The sequence below is a fragment of the Cornus florida genome, unplaced genomic scaffold (assembly GCF_030987335.1).
Source record: "Cornus florida cultivar Cherokee Brave unplaced genomic scaffold, ASM3098733v1 CherokeeBrave_3.0.0_Hap2_Chr07, whole genome shotgun sequence".
Classification (NCBI taxonomy): Eukaryota; Viridiplantae; Streptophyta; class Magnoliopsida; order Cornales; family Cornaceae; genus Cornus; species Cornus florida.
The window spans coordinates 6,601,777-6,615,224 of NW_026775577.1; the positions used below are offsets into that span (position 1 = coordinate 6,601,777).

At 32.4% G+C, this 13,448-nt stretch overlaps 1 protein-coding gene across 1 annotated transcript; it reads right to left on the reverse strand.

Moving 5' to 3' along the window:
- Positions 1 to 757: 757 nt before the first annotated feature.
- LOC132315901 (NAP1-related protein 2-like) lies at positions 758 to 12,080 on the reverse strand. Its single transcript, XM_059814339.1, has 10 exons — positions 11,732 to 12,080; positions 5,165 to 5,287; positions 5,006 to 5,056; positions 4,700 to 4,771; positions 4,419 to 4,532; positions 4,282 to 4,343; positions 2,424 to 2,484; positions 2,205 to 2,261; positions 2,061 to 2,105; positions 758 to 1,068 (listed from the first exon to the last, which is right to left on the reverse strand). The coding sequence occupies exons 1-10, from the start codon at positions 11,858 to 11,860 to the stop codon at positions 1,003 to 1,005; spliced, it is 780 nt and encodes a 259-aa protein (XP_059670322.1). The 5' UTR covers positions 11,861 to 12,080; the 3' UTR covers positions 758 to 1,002.
- Between the last annotated feature and the right edge of the window lie 1,368 nt (positions 12,081 to 13,448).

A 13,448-nucleotide genomic window follows, 5' to 3' on the forward strand; every position in this document is an offset into this window, starting at 1 on the left:
ATTTTTTGTTTCTAAATCGTGTTTCAACGCATTTGATACATAAAACAAATTTGTTGAAATCTAAAACACATTTGTTAAAAAAATAGAATAAATGCGCGGGACCAGCACAGGCCATTTAAGCAAAAGGATTCGGACGGACTCATGTTGGCTTTAAAATAGAGGCATTAGGAATTTACTATCGTAAAGCTATACAAAAGAGAAGAAAATCATGAAAAATAGTAGAGGAACCTTGAAACCAATCACATTTGACCTAGATGTGCATTTTCCAGACTCATTTAAACTAGTAAATTAAGGATTCAGAATTAGTTGCTGATAACTATTTAATGAATAATAATCAAGAACACTACATACACAAATGCATAATAATAGTTTCTTTTCTGCATAGATTCAATTTCAATTGCTATTGTTAGTATATATTAAACTTTCTTGTTTCTCATAATAAGGGATTTTATCTTCTTTTAAACTTGAACTTAGGCAATGCATTTCTACTTTCTAGACTCACTTCTAACAATAATTTAATGATTAACAATTAGTTGCTAAAAAACTATTTCATGAATAAATACAATAACACCACATACAAGAATGCATCTCTTTCAAAAGAATTTCAATTGCTGTTATTAGTACATCAGATTTTATATTTCTCATGATATGGAAATTTATTTTCTTTACACTTCAATTTTAATCATTTTGATGGAAACATGGAAGTTTCAAATGTTTGCAGAAAATATTTGTCATAAGGAGGCAAGAACCAGTACAATGGCAGAGCAAAAATAAGTCTTTCATAACATAAAACCTGATATATATATATATATATATATATATCATTATATTTGTATATAACTGAAGCAGCAGCAAGTTGTTTAGCTAAAGATTCTACCACAGTCGACAAAATATGGTTCTTAATCCTTGTCAACAGCAAGGTTTGCAGTAACTGAAAATTATGCATGGCACTGCCATGAGCAAAGCGATGAAATAGAGCAAAACAAAAGGCATCCAGACAGTTCAGTCGTCTTCTTCCTCATTACCATCTTCGCCATCATCATTTTCCTCGTCATCATCACCTCTTTCCTAATTAACAGGCATCATTAAAAAGTCATGAAATAGGAACGGAATTAGAATAAATATACAGTATTACTTTTAGACTGAAGTCGCATGATAATATTGCATATTGTCAAAGGAAAGTGGCAAACAGAACGTAGATGCAGTATATATCAAAATTATGTAAATTTATAAGAGAAAATGAAGAAAAACAGAAATGAACACAAGAGTTCATTCACAGGGTGACAATGGAGTATCGATGGGGGATAACGCCTCACCCTAACCTAAATACAATATTTCCAGCAATTGATCCCCAGAAGCAGAAGAGAGTTGAGAAAATCAGTGGTTGCATAAAATAGTAGGCTATGGGAATGTGGTCTCAATTTAGTCGTCAAGTAACAACATATCAAGTATGTTTTCCCGCATTCACATAATGGACTGGTGATGAAAGTAAAAAGTCGGTAAATTTAAATAAATAAATCAATACTTAGATGACTAATGCATGAAAGCTAATGTTTGTCCGTAAAAAGATAAGCTGTAATATTCTCTTGCGTATTAACAAAAAGATTAGGTTTTAGATATAGTATGTGCCCCAAATTAGGACCTTTCATCGCCTTGATCCCTAAGGCTTAAAGTATGGAGCTTTAAGACTCATAAAGAACCAAACTCACTCAGACTGATTTACTTCAGTATTCTTTAGCAGAAGCAATCCGTTTGAAGAACCAAACTGACCCACTGGCTGGTACACCAGTTTATAAGTTTAAGTCAGTCCAATACACTTCTGGTTAACGCTGGTATAATATATGCAAATGTGACAAGGACAACATGATTATACACTGACAACAAAGCAAAATTGACAAGGTGTAAGCGTGAGAATCAATCAACTCCAACTAACAAAGGGAGGGGAAAAAAAAAAGTCCCACCCTCAATGCGCAAGTATGTGTGTGTGAGAGAGACGGGAGAATGGAGAAGCATACAAACAATTATACAGTAACTGGTCAAACAATTTCATCTTAATTTACCACTTCATCATCTTCATCTGCATCAGAGTCTTCTTCATCAGCATCCTACACCAACAAAATTGCAGATTTCCTCCTCTTAGACCAAAGAAGAATGGAAGGATACCTTAATTCAACAAGAAGATAAAGGTGTCGACAAAAAATTACATTGTTAAAATATTTGAGAGGATTAGGCCACAAATCCTCTTTAATTATCTCTGCCACCTGCAATTTCAAGGTGGAAATTAGGCAAGGAAAAAGTGGAAGCTGGATAAACGAAGTTTTGAACTCTCCCTCCTCTTGACTTCCAAATCCAACAGTATCAACAGTAGCTTCAAATGTGTAGTATGCAATAGTAACACATTCATTTAAAATAAAGATATTCACCTCATCATGAAGCCCCTCCACAATATCTTTCTGTTGAGTCTCGCCGAACCAGGTAAAGAAGCTGCATTCACAGTGTGTTTTCAAAATGAATCAGTGAAATGTCCATTACAGCAGTATGAAAATAAAAAAAAATAATCATATTTCCTTTCCGAACCACCTTTTTTTTTTTTTTTTTTTGGGGGGGGGGGGGGGGGGCTGTAGTTTCTCATGATCATACTCTTTACATTAAAATTTTATTTTACTAAAAAGAAAGCAGAATTTTTTCAAGGAACACAGATAGAAATGTGGCTAGTATTAAAAAACTAAAGGTCAGAGATCTAAATTCTTGGATATTGTTAGAGGATATAAATACTAAAGTTTCATCCTCAATAACAACTTAAGCTTGAGCAGATGGTGGTTAACATGGTATCAGTCACCCTATGATTTAAAATGAAACACGAGTAGGACCAAAGAAGACCACACATGAGGGGTAGTGTTAGACGATCCTACCAACTAAAGCTTTTAGAGTAAATGATAGTTAATACATATAAATCATGAACATGTACACCTTTCCAGCATTGCTTTAGTATTTCGCAGCTCATGCACTTGTGCAGGCGTGGATAGATAAAAATGTAACAAGCTTCAAAATTGTTATTTGTTAATGAAACAAGAACTGTGAGATCTAACTTCAGAATGTGACCCTCACAAAATGCAGCCAAAAAAGATTATATCGGACTTATGGACAGTAAACAAATCCATAATTAATTACTTAACAAAAAAATAAAAACAAATCCATAATTGGATTTTTCAGTTGCACTTTGTTTTTATTTTTTGTGATAGAGAAAGCATTGTGTAATAGAAAATTCAACAGAGACTCTTTGAAAATAATGACAGAAAAAGTCAAGAAGCTAGCAGCTGTGGCATATAACATATCAATACAGATTTTGGATGTCTATGACGCCAAGGAGAGGAAAACGGAACAACATGATGGAATACAAAACCATATTTTTTCATTAACACTAAAAAAGTAACAATATAATTACTCTTTAAAAAAGCTAACAGTGGCATGACATTAAAAATATTATGCAGATGCAATACAGCAAGAAACCAAAAACCTGCATGCTCACTTAATAACTGTGGCACTGTGATAGATATACATCACAGACCACAAAGTAAATATTGGCCCCAATTAGCAAAACAAATAAAATTGGTTTATGAGTTGCTGCAAACGAACCAATCTGTTCACGAACAACACTCCCCTCACTAAAGGTGCACTCAAGTTAATCTGTTAAAACACAAAGTTAAGCTCAAGCCCAATGTCCAAGCTTGTGAAACAAGCCGAGCTCGAAAAAGACAAAACTCAACTTAGTTAGGCTTGGCATGGTCGGTCGCCGCAATAAGCAAGTCTTGTCATTCGTCTAGGTTTTACAACAATATATTAATGTGACAATGAACATATCACAAGGAAATATCAAAGAGCACCCAAATCTTTTGTATGGAATTGTTGCACCCCTAATTTGAAGGTGATGGCATTCATCAATGCTTTTTTATAATAAGACTCAAAAAAAATTGTTTCAGATTCTAACTTTAAATTGAACAGCCAAACTTTTCTGTATACATCCAAATAGATGAAAGATGTAAATTGCAGATATGCATAAAACCTCCATAAAATTAAATTTCTACTATACATTGACATGTGTGCATCATAGTCACAATTTTTTTTTTTGTTATTTCAGTGTTTAATATTGACCATGCAGAATACTAAAGGCAGACCACCAGGCCTTCCCACTTGCCCAATATCCTAACACCAACCAAAATTTTTGAACTACTGATACAAATTTAGCATTACTAAAGAGATAAAATTAGTGAGAAAATGCACCTCTCTTCAGAAGCTGGCCGTTTGTTTCCTTTTTTCTCATGATTAACTCCATTAGCATTGCCCTTAACGTGTCAAAATTCAACTTCTATAAGATAAATAAATGAAATCAGATATAGAAGAAGCTTAAGCGCCATTACCATGCCTTCCTTCCACTTGATGGTTGTACCAGTTATCTTAGTCGTTCCTTCGTCAAAGAATGTAAATGTTTTGGTCAGCTTTGCATCTTCAAAATAAGGGTTTGGCTTGAAGTTCTGAAAGTTTGTAGTAAATTGCAAAATGTTAGCAACACCTCAACAAGAGAAGTAGAGAACTATTAGAAGCGAATAAGCACACTAGCACCCACAGATATATAGAAATCAAAACACTCTTTTAAGTATGCCTAAGGACGACTAAAAACACTGTAGGGAAAGAAACTTACAAATGAAATTGAGTATCCTGACTTCACATCTTTAAAATCCTCCACATCAAGAGAATTTAAATACTTGAAAATCTGGGTCAATGAAAAATGTGAAATTACAGAAATATCCATCCTAATTCGGTATTAATGCCCAAGAATAAAGGACTTCATCAGTCTAAAATCAGTACCCAGTAAATTTAAACCAAAAAAAAAAAATCTATTAATTGAATATCAGAAAGAAGATATATGGAGAAGTTTGTATGTGAAAATGATTAGTTTTGTCCAATTTAATACTCCGTATAATAATTTTTCACATCAAATGCAAACCTTTTGGTCTTCCTCGCTTAATAGATCACCTAGTGCAGGATGACTCAAGAACTGTACATAGAAATAAGGACAGAGTGATTATAATGTGAAATTCCAGAAACACCATTGTTTTATTAAAGGTCCTTAACGAAATGAATAGAGTGCAGTTGAATCACTTACAGCAGTCAACCAAAAGTCAGGAATAGATTTGATGATCTCATTCCGTTTAATATAAACAGGCCTTCGTATCTCGTTATACTTCTGTTCAACTTCCAATACTCTGTCACTGGCTTCTTCATTAACCTGTATGGTGTAAATGAAAACAATCAGGTTTCTAGAGATTATATTCGATGCCGCAAGAGGAAGGGGAAGAGGAAACTTAAAAAGAGCTTAGAATAATTTCATCAGTTTAAGTCTTTAAGAGGAAGAGAAGAGAGATCAAAGGGTTCACACATGCTACCTTTTATTACTTATATTCCATGCTCAGAAGTTGTACTTCTCTCTGAAGCACTAGTCCGAGTTACCCCACCTTTTGAGGTGATGGCTTTTGTAAGAAGAATAAGACGAAGACTATAACAGCACCAAGTAAATACATCAAAGAGGAACCTTGACCGGGAGTTATGTCATTTGTTATTTAGTTTACCATTCATTTAGAAGTGCAAAGGAAAATCTTTATAAGATGAACATAATCCATATCACTACATTGGTTAGGAACAATTCAATAGCTTGCTTTATGTTCCTTAAAATCTAATAACAGCGCAACCAACTACTAGCTTGCCTCAGATTTCATTGCAATTAATTTATGAAATAAAATCCAACTGGTAGAACAAAAGATCTACATACCTTAATGCTAGGTTACATGACCATGAGATTGTACCTCGAGTAGGTATATGTGGTGTCAATTCTTGTAATTCTTAGTACTTAATATACAGGATATGATATAAAAACAGGGTTTGGTTACTCGTCTAAAGAAACCAAAGAGGAGAGTAACGTGCAAAAAATATGAGTTATAAGAAGGAAATAAACCCTCACAGTGTGGCTATTTGTCTTAAATATAATCAAAAAGGAAGGGAGAAAGTGCAAAAAGAATATGGGAAGTTTCCATGCTCTTTAGAATCTTGAAAAAATTAGGGCATAATTTTGGGCTTTCGCAAACTTGGGATACCAAAGGTTTTATAAGCAAAATTTATGAAAGCATGTTAAATTTGATTTCAAAGCCAACCAAACAAAAGAGAGTAAAAACCATAAGTCTTTATCTTTGACATTAATGTTGTCACATGGAAATTATTTCCTAGTTAGTCTCATTGAAAGGTTGGCCTTCTCCCATTGTTTGGACACGGATGAAGCTATGTTAAATCTCCTCTTTACTTAACTGTATAGTGCAGCACAAATATGCACATTGGGGAGTTGGGGCTATATAACAAGTCTATGTGATATAATAGCCCAAGGAATAGAAATAAACAAACAAAAGGAAGCAATGGCAAAAGCAAAAATACAGGGAAAAAGATAAAGTTAAGACTTACTAAACAAATTCATGAATAATGAATTGAAAATTTCAAAATAAGTAATGGATAAACCAAAAAAAAATTATGAAACATAAAATAAGGAAATAATATAGACTATTGAATCACAAAGTCTCCACTTGTCTTATTCGTTTCCTTTTCAATTCAAACCTAGGTGTTTTTCTGCAATGCAAGTACTTCTAGTTTTCTATGTTTGCCTAAATCAATGATAGTTAAGAACCAAAATCAAAATATCAAAAGATGAATAAAAAGGGAAGCCACCAACAGGCCAATGGCCTAACGGTACCAAGTTCCTACTTCTCAAAGAGAGGTCAGGGGTTCAAGTGTCAGTAGAGACGTGTGTGTGAGTACCAAATAGGAAAAAAATAAAAAGGGAAGCCACATCTAACCCTTTTCTATTTTTCCTTTCCCTTGACTTTCTTCCAACGAAGAGTAAAAATGAAGCCTTTGGAAATGTTGATGCAATGGAAATGAAAACTTTCTAGAAATCACTTACTTTCTTGGGAATCTTTTAAGCAATTTTTCCTTTCATTCGTTCTTGTCAAAAATTCAATTGAAGGAAAAGAAGATAAGAAATTTATGGCTGCAAGAAGTAGAAGCACTAGATTCATTTAACCATCGCCATCTAAAAGAGCCATATCGTAAATAACATCAACAGGAGAACCTATATACTTCATTTTCTATTACACCGGTTTGAAACCTAATGTCATGGTTATACATGTCTATATACGCATGTATATACTAAATTACACAACAGTGGCAAACCTTCTTGATCTCATCTTGGATATCCAACAACTTATCGATGGATACATGAAGCTCACTCAAAGTCAGACGATCTTCTTCCATATCACTATCGGAGGAAAATCAAATTTGACTTTTCGATAAGAACTAATGAAAGGAAAAAATGCTTAAAATAAGGCTTTGAAGATTGTATAAAAGGCGCTCAAACGGGGATCGTATCCCAAAAAAAGCTACACCGAAAAGTCAATTGAATGCATCTGGTACTTTTATTTCTTGCCAACCTTAAATTTATTATCTTAAGACTGAAAAGAAGTAAAAACACCAGATGCATTTAATCATCGCCATCTAAAAGTCATATCGCAAATTTTAAATAAATTATAAAAAAAACAATATAATAGAAAACTTTTGACCAGTGAGAGTAATAACATTAACAAGACAAATTATATACTTCATTTTCTATTAGATTGGTTCGAAACCTAATATTATAGTTATACATGTATATGCTAAAGTACACAACATTGGCAAGCCTTCTTGATCTCATCTTGGATATCCAACAACTTTTTTTTATATAAGTAAATATCCACCGATATTAAATGAGCTTCTTGTATCCATCGATAAGTTGCTGGATCCAACAACTTATCGATGGATACAAGAGGCTCAATGTCAGTTTGAAATCTAAAACCCAAGATTCTTTGTGGGGACCACTCTTTTAACTTATAAGTGACCATTTAGGTTTTCCGAAATAATCTAGAGCTGAATAAAAAAAAAAAGGAAATTATTAAGACATTTAACGATTGTAAATTAATGTTTAAGGTTAAAAAATTAATTCACCTCAAATTCAAATAATAATTTTTCTTTTCCAACCAAATTCGAAATATATTAATTTTAGTCGGTGAGCTTGCATGGCTTAATTTAATGCTACCAAATGACTGCCCTCACATTGTAGCATTAAATTAAGCCGTGCAAACTTATCGGGTGAGGTGCTCTTAAAAGCATATTTAACACTCCATAACTGCTAGTTCTAATACCTCTAACAAAGCAATTTTTCTTTTTTCTTTTTTGATAAGAATTCATTAAAGAGCACCCAAAAGGGGGATGTGGCCCAGGATAAACTGCACAAAACCCTATGTTTTGCATGACTTACATTACAAATTTGACATTAACAAATTCAATAAAGTCAAATTTATAATGGAAGTCATGCAAAACATAGTTCATTTAACCAGCATTCACTCTTTTTTATCACAAACAATTCAATGAACTGAATTCATTTAGCTACGGGTAAAAAAAAATGAATTGAACTATTGCGGTTTTGAAAAATAAAAAATAAAAAAATCATGAACTATTATTTTGGTATAAAACTCCTTGAACTATCCAAAAGATTTACAATGTCCTCCCTAGTCCCTACCATATAATCCAGTTCAAATTGTAATGCAAGTTTGTGCACATGAAAAATATTGGGCTTTAATGACCATTATGCCCCTCACCTAATTGCAATGCTCCATTATTTATTTATTTATTTTCTTTTTGGTTAGGTAAGCACTCATACTCACATTTCTCACAAATTGCCCACTATGTGGCTCGAACCCTCACCCCCTCTTTAAGGGAGGAGAGGTTATACCATTAGGCTAATGGCCCATTGGTAATCATAATGCTCCATTATTATAAAGAGAAAATGCAAAAAGAACCCCTGAACTAATAGTCTAATAGGTTTTTGCAGATAACCTTGATATTGCAAAAAAAATCCTAAACTATAAAAAATTTGCAAGTTATTTCATTCATGGAACTTGTAATGTTAAATTACTTATTTACCCATTACGTCGGATGAAGTAATTAAAAATGAACTAAAAAACTTAAATTTAAGAGAAGACATGGTGTGTAACAGGAAAGAATGGAAAAAGAAAATTCATTGGGTAGACCCCATCCATATGAGATAAAGGCAAGGATGATGATGATGACGGTCCATTTATTAAATTGCATTGTTTTGATTAGTTTTCTTTGCAATTAAGTTATCTACTAATTTAATATATATGCATATGTAGGGTAAATTGCATATATGCAAGTAGTTTTCTTTGTTATATTTTCATATGTACACATACGCGCGTGTGTATATATAAATATTATATGTATACTGAAAGTAGTTTTCTTTGTAATATTTTCATATGTACACGTACATGTATATATACACACACACACACACACACATGCATATGTATGTCTATTGAAAATCTTTTGGATAGTTCAGGGTTTTTTTACCAAATTAAAAGTTCAGGTTTTTTTTTTTTTTTTTTTTTTTTTTTTGGTGGCAAAATCGTGATAGTTGAGGGAAGTCATTTATAAGGGCATATCGGTAATTTTATTGTGCCATTAACGGTTGACTAACGACTTGGTGTTATTTGTAAATGTTGGATAGATCAAGGTTTTTTTTTTTTTAGTTCGAGGGGTTTTGTGAAAAATTTGCAATAGTTTAGGCTCTCTTTTTTTACCTTTAAAATAATAGTTTTCATTTGGTTCTAAAATGTTTTTCAGTTAATTGGACTCAATCCAAATCTAGACACGATTTTTTCATTTTGCTTTTCTTTTAAGTAGGCAATTTTAGAGAACTTGACATTACCATAATTGCAAGATTTCTACTTTCGATGATATATCTCTTATTGATACAAAGAGCACAAAATTGAGTGGCAATGGTGTATCATGCCACACATATGCCATGTTGACAAGGTCACCTGGTGGTTTAGGTTTGTATGACAAGTCCAAGTAATACTGATTTTAAGTATAAAATGAACAAACAAAAGGAAGCAATAGAAATATATATTTAAAAAAAAAAAATTGAAAGTTGATAATTGTTTTAACACTTTGCACATATGGCAGAATTTGTTTAAGTAGTTGTTTATTTTGATTAGAATTTACCATCTAGAATAAGATTAAGAAACAAAAAAAATAAAAAAATACAAGGACCACAATCAGCCCTCTATCCATTTTCTCTTATTTGTTTAAGGGGTCATATTTAACAAAAATTAATGGCTTCACTTTGTGAAACAAATCAAGCCCATGTTGGGTACCTTTCCACACAATTTAAAGTACCCATATTGCATCATCTATGACAAAAGTCTTTATTTAAAGTAGCAAATTGTTTTTTATATATATTTTTATTCAGCAAAGATATCACAAACTTCTAAATACTTTTTGGTCACTTATATAGCACCTCCACATATAACAAAGAGTCTTAAAGCATTGGGAAATTTGGATTTTGTTTTCCCATAAATACCTTCAAACAATCTCGACAATATAAGTAATCCCCTTAACCTACAATACTACCCATCTTCCTTATTAATTCTTGACATATAAATATAGGGATAGGCATAAATCTAGAGTTTAAAACATTTTCCTCCAGCATGGAAAGGGCCATTGATGGTTGCACTCTAGTTTGTCATAGATGATCCTCTCAACTGAAGTGAGTTAGCATGATAGTAGACCATTGAGTTCAAAACAAAATTTTGTACTTAGTCAAACTCAAATAAAAGTTTTATAGATGGGCTTGACACTAACTCTTACGGAAAGATTTTCTACCTTCAGCAGCAAGGGTCTCATGAAATTTTCAGTTTCATTTTCCCATCATTTGGGCATAAGAGCATAACAGCCATGTTGCAACTTGCAACTGTGTCCCACACCCATACTCATCTCATGTCAACACAGGGGCTTGGGCTAATATGATGAATTTGGTAACATAGATTTTACACGTTACATGAACAAACAAACAAAGTATAGTGAAGAAAAAACATAAACAGAAGAAGAAGAAGAAGAAGAAGAAGAAGAAGAAGAAGAAAGTCAAGAATCATTAAACAGATGACGCATAATGCAGAAAAAATGAAACTTTAGCCAATAAATAAAACTAAAAATACATTAAACATAAAATTTAGGAACACTTTTCGCTCTACCATTTGTTACCCATTCGTTACCCTTGTGCTTATCTATAAATGCAAAAAGAATTAAAATTTTATATGGTTCCCCAAATGAATGGAAGTTAGGAAATCAAAATGCTAGACAATGGGCATGAATAATGCCTTCCAAACTATTTTCCTCTTCTTTCCCTCCTTATTTCTCATAAAGAAAACCAAAAAAGGAACCTCTGAAAACAATGATAGAAGGTAAATGGAAAATTCTTCATTTTTCATGCACGAATTTAGCAAATTTCGAACAAGAACTACATTGCATGCGAAACATAAGAAAACATTCAAGATCAAAATCCAACAAAAAAGCCTATAAAAAAATGCATTTAACACCACGATCTAAGCAAACGAGGTCACCATTTTCATGTTTATACAATGATTCATCACATAAACACAAGACCCTCTAACCACTGATATCAAACATCAACAAGAATTATGTATTTTAAATAAATAAATAACTATTCTGAAAATCTACAATTGACATATGGGCTTATATAATCATATATATATAGAGAGAGAGATGGTGAGAAGCGAACCTTCTCGAGCTCGTCTTGGACCTCCTGCAATTTCTCAATGGAGAGGACGAGTTCACCGTCAATGTGGTCGGGATCGTCCTCCTCAGGTCTCTCGGCGACCTTTGATTTCTTTCCAAGTTCAGCGACCATCTTTGAAACCCTAGCTTTGGTGGCTAAAACCCTAGTTTTGGCTCGGAGGAATGAAAATGAAACTGGTGTTTGTAGTGGTAGAGACTGATCTACCTGTGACGCCAAAAGGGTAGTGAGAATTTTGAGCCCCTGGACAAGAAAGTGTCAGGCAAAGGGGACTTTTACTTGTTAGGACTAGGATTAATGTGGTGTGGTGATGATTCTAAAGCTTTTTTGTATAACAAGGAAGATATCGAATGTTTTATGTTTCTAACACTATTTGTCTGTGGGTGGGACCAAAATACATGGCATTTGTTGTAATGAATAATTTATAGTAATTAGGTTTGGAGATAATATTTCTAAGCTAAGTCACACAAATTTTTTTAATGAGCCAGGCTTTTACGTTTTGAGTGCGTTTCTATTTTTTTTTTGTTCTTCGCACACTCTGACTTAAATTTTTACTATTTATAATTTAATTATATCGTTCTTAAGTTTCTACTTTCGAATTCACTCTTACTCCTGCTTTATATGACTTATTTCTTAAAAGGTCTCTCTCATGAAAAAAAAAGTCTCCAAGTTTTCCTTCATAAAATGTCTCCCTCGTGCGAATAAGAGCTCCCTTTCCAAAATAAATGCCATACTCTAATTTTTTTGTTGTCTACAATAAATATTTCATTTGAAAGTCAAAGAATTATTATTATTTTTGTAACATTACCAATTTAACTACTAATACAATGACTTCATAAATAATGTTACAAACACAAATCGGTATTTTGTGCAACTCTTTCCAAGATGTTTTTTTGGTTCCATTTCTCGATAAATAATGTTACAAACACAAATTGGTATTTTGTGCAACTCTTTCCAAGATGTTTTATGTCAATGATTGTTATCATATCAGTCGGTATTCACTTATTAAGTTAGGTTGGTTTTTTTATTTTTATTTTTATTTTTTTATTTTTTTTAACGGCACAAAAAATCATCCACAAGTCTATCTTTCTTCTGTATGAGATTAAGGTAATAATAATTGAATTAATTACCTACACATTTTTATTTGACTATTTGTTCAGTGGATCGGATTTGAGTAAATGAGATATTTATTATTCAATCGAATTTTGTTATCAATTACTAATTTACTAAATTTATACTCAGACTTGTTATTTTTCAGATAAAATACACACCCACTTTATGGACTTGTATTTATTGTGTTTGTAACACAGATTTGACGGAATTTGAATTCTAAAATGAGATTCCTGTTGTGGAATTAATAAAATTGAAAAGAATTGAATTTGATGAAATTTCAATTTCCAAAATATAGCGTTTTGAAATCACATGATAATATAAAAGGATTTTATTGAATTTGGAATTACTTAAATAGAAATCGTTTTTGTTTTGGCTTTCTTTCAATTTTTTTATTCAAATCCAAATCATAATTAGGATTTTGTTCCAAAGGAAACATTTTTTAAAAACAGAAGCTATATCATTGAGTATAACTCTTTAGAGGAGATAGTTCTTGATTAAAATATTAGAAAGGCAAACACATCTAACTCTTAATCACGTAAGTAGGGTGTGTAACAACGTCTTTTAAATATATTTCACTATAAAACCCCCC

Bases quoted from the DNA above. Each gene is read 5' to 3' on its own strand.
- LOC132315901 (XM_059814339.1), bottom strand. From the start codon at position 11,860: ATGGTCGCTGAACTTGGAAAGAAATCAAAGGTCGCCGAGAGACCTGAG. The intron at 2,485-4,281 runs GTGCATTTTCTC...CTGTGAATGCAG, and splicing joins CGGCCAGCTTCTGAAGAGAG to CTTCTTTACCTGGTTCGGCG. The intron at 2,262-2,423 runs GTGAATATCTTT...TTGAAATTGCAG, and splicing joins TGGAGGGGCTTCATGATGAG to GTGGCAGAGATAATTAAAGA.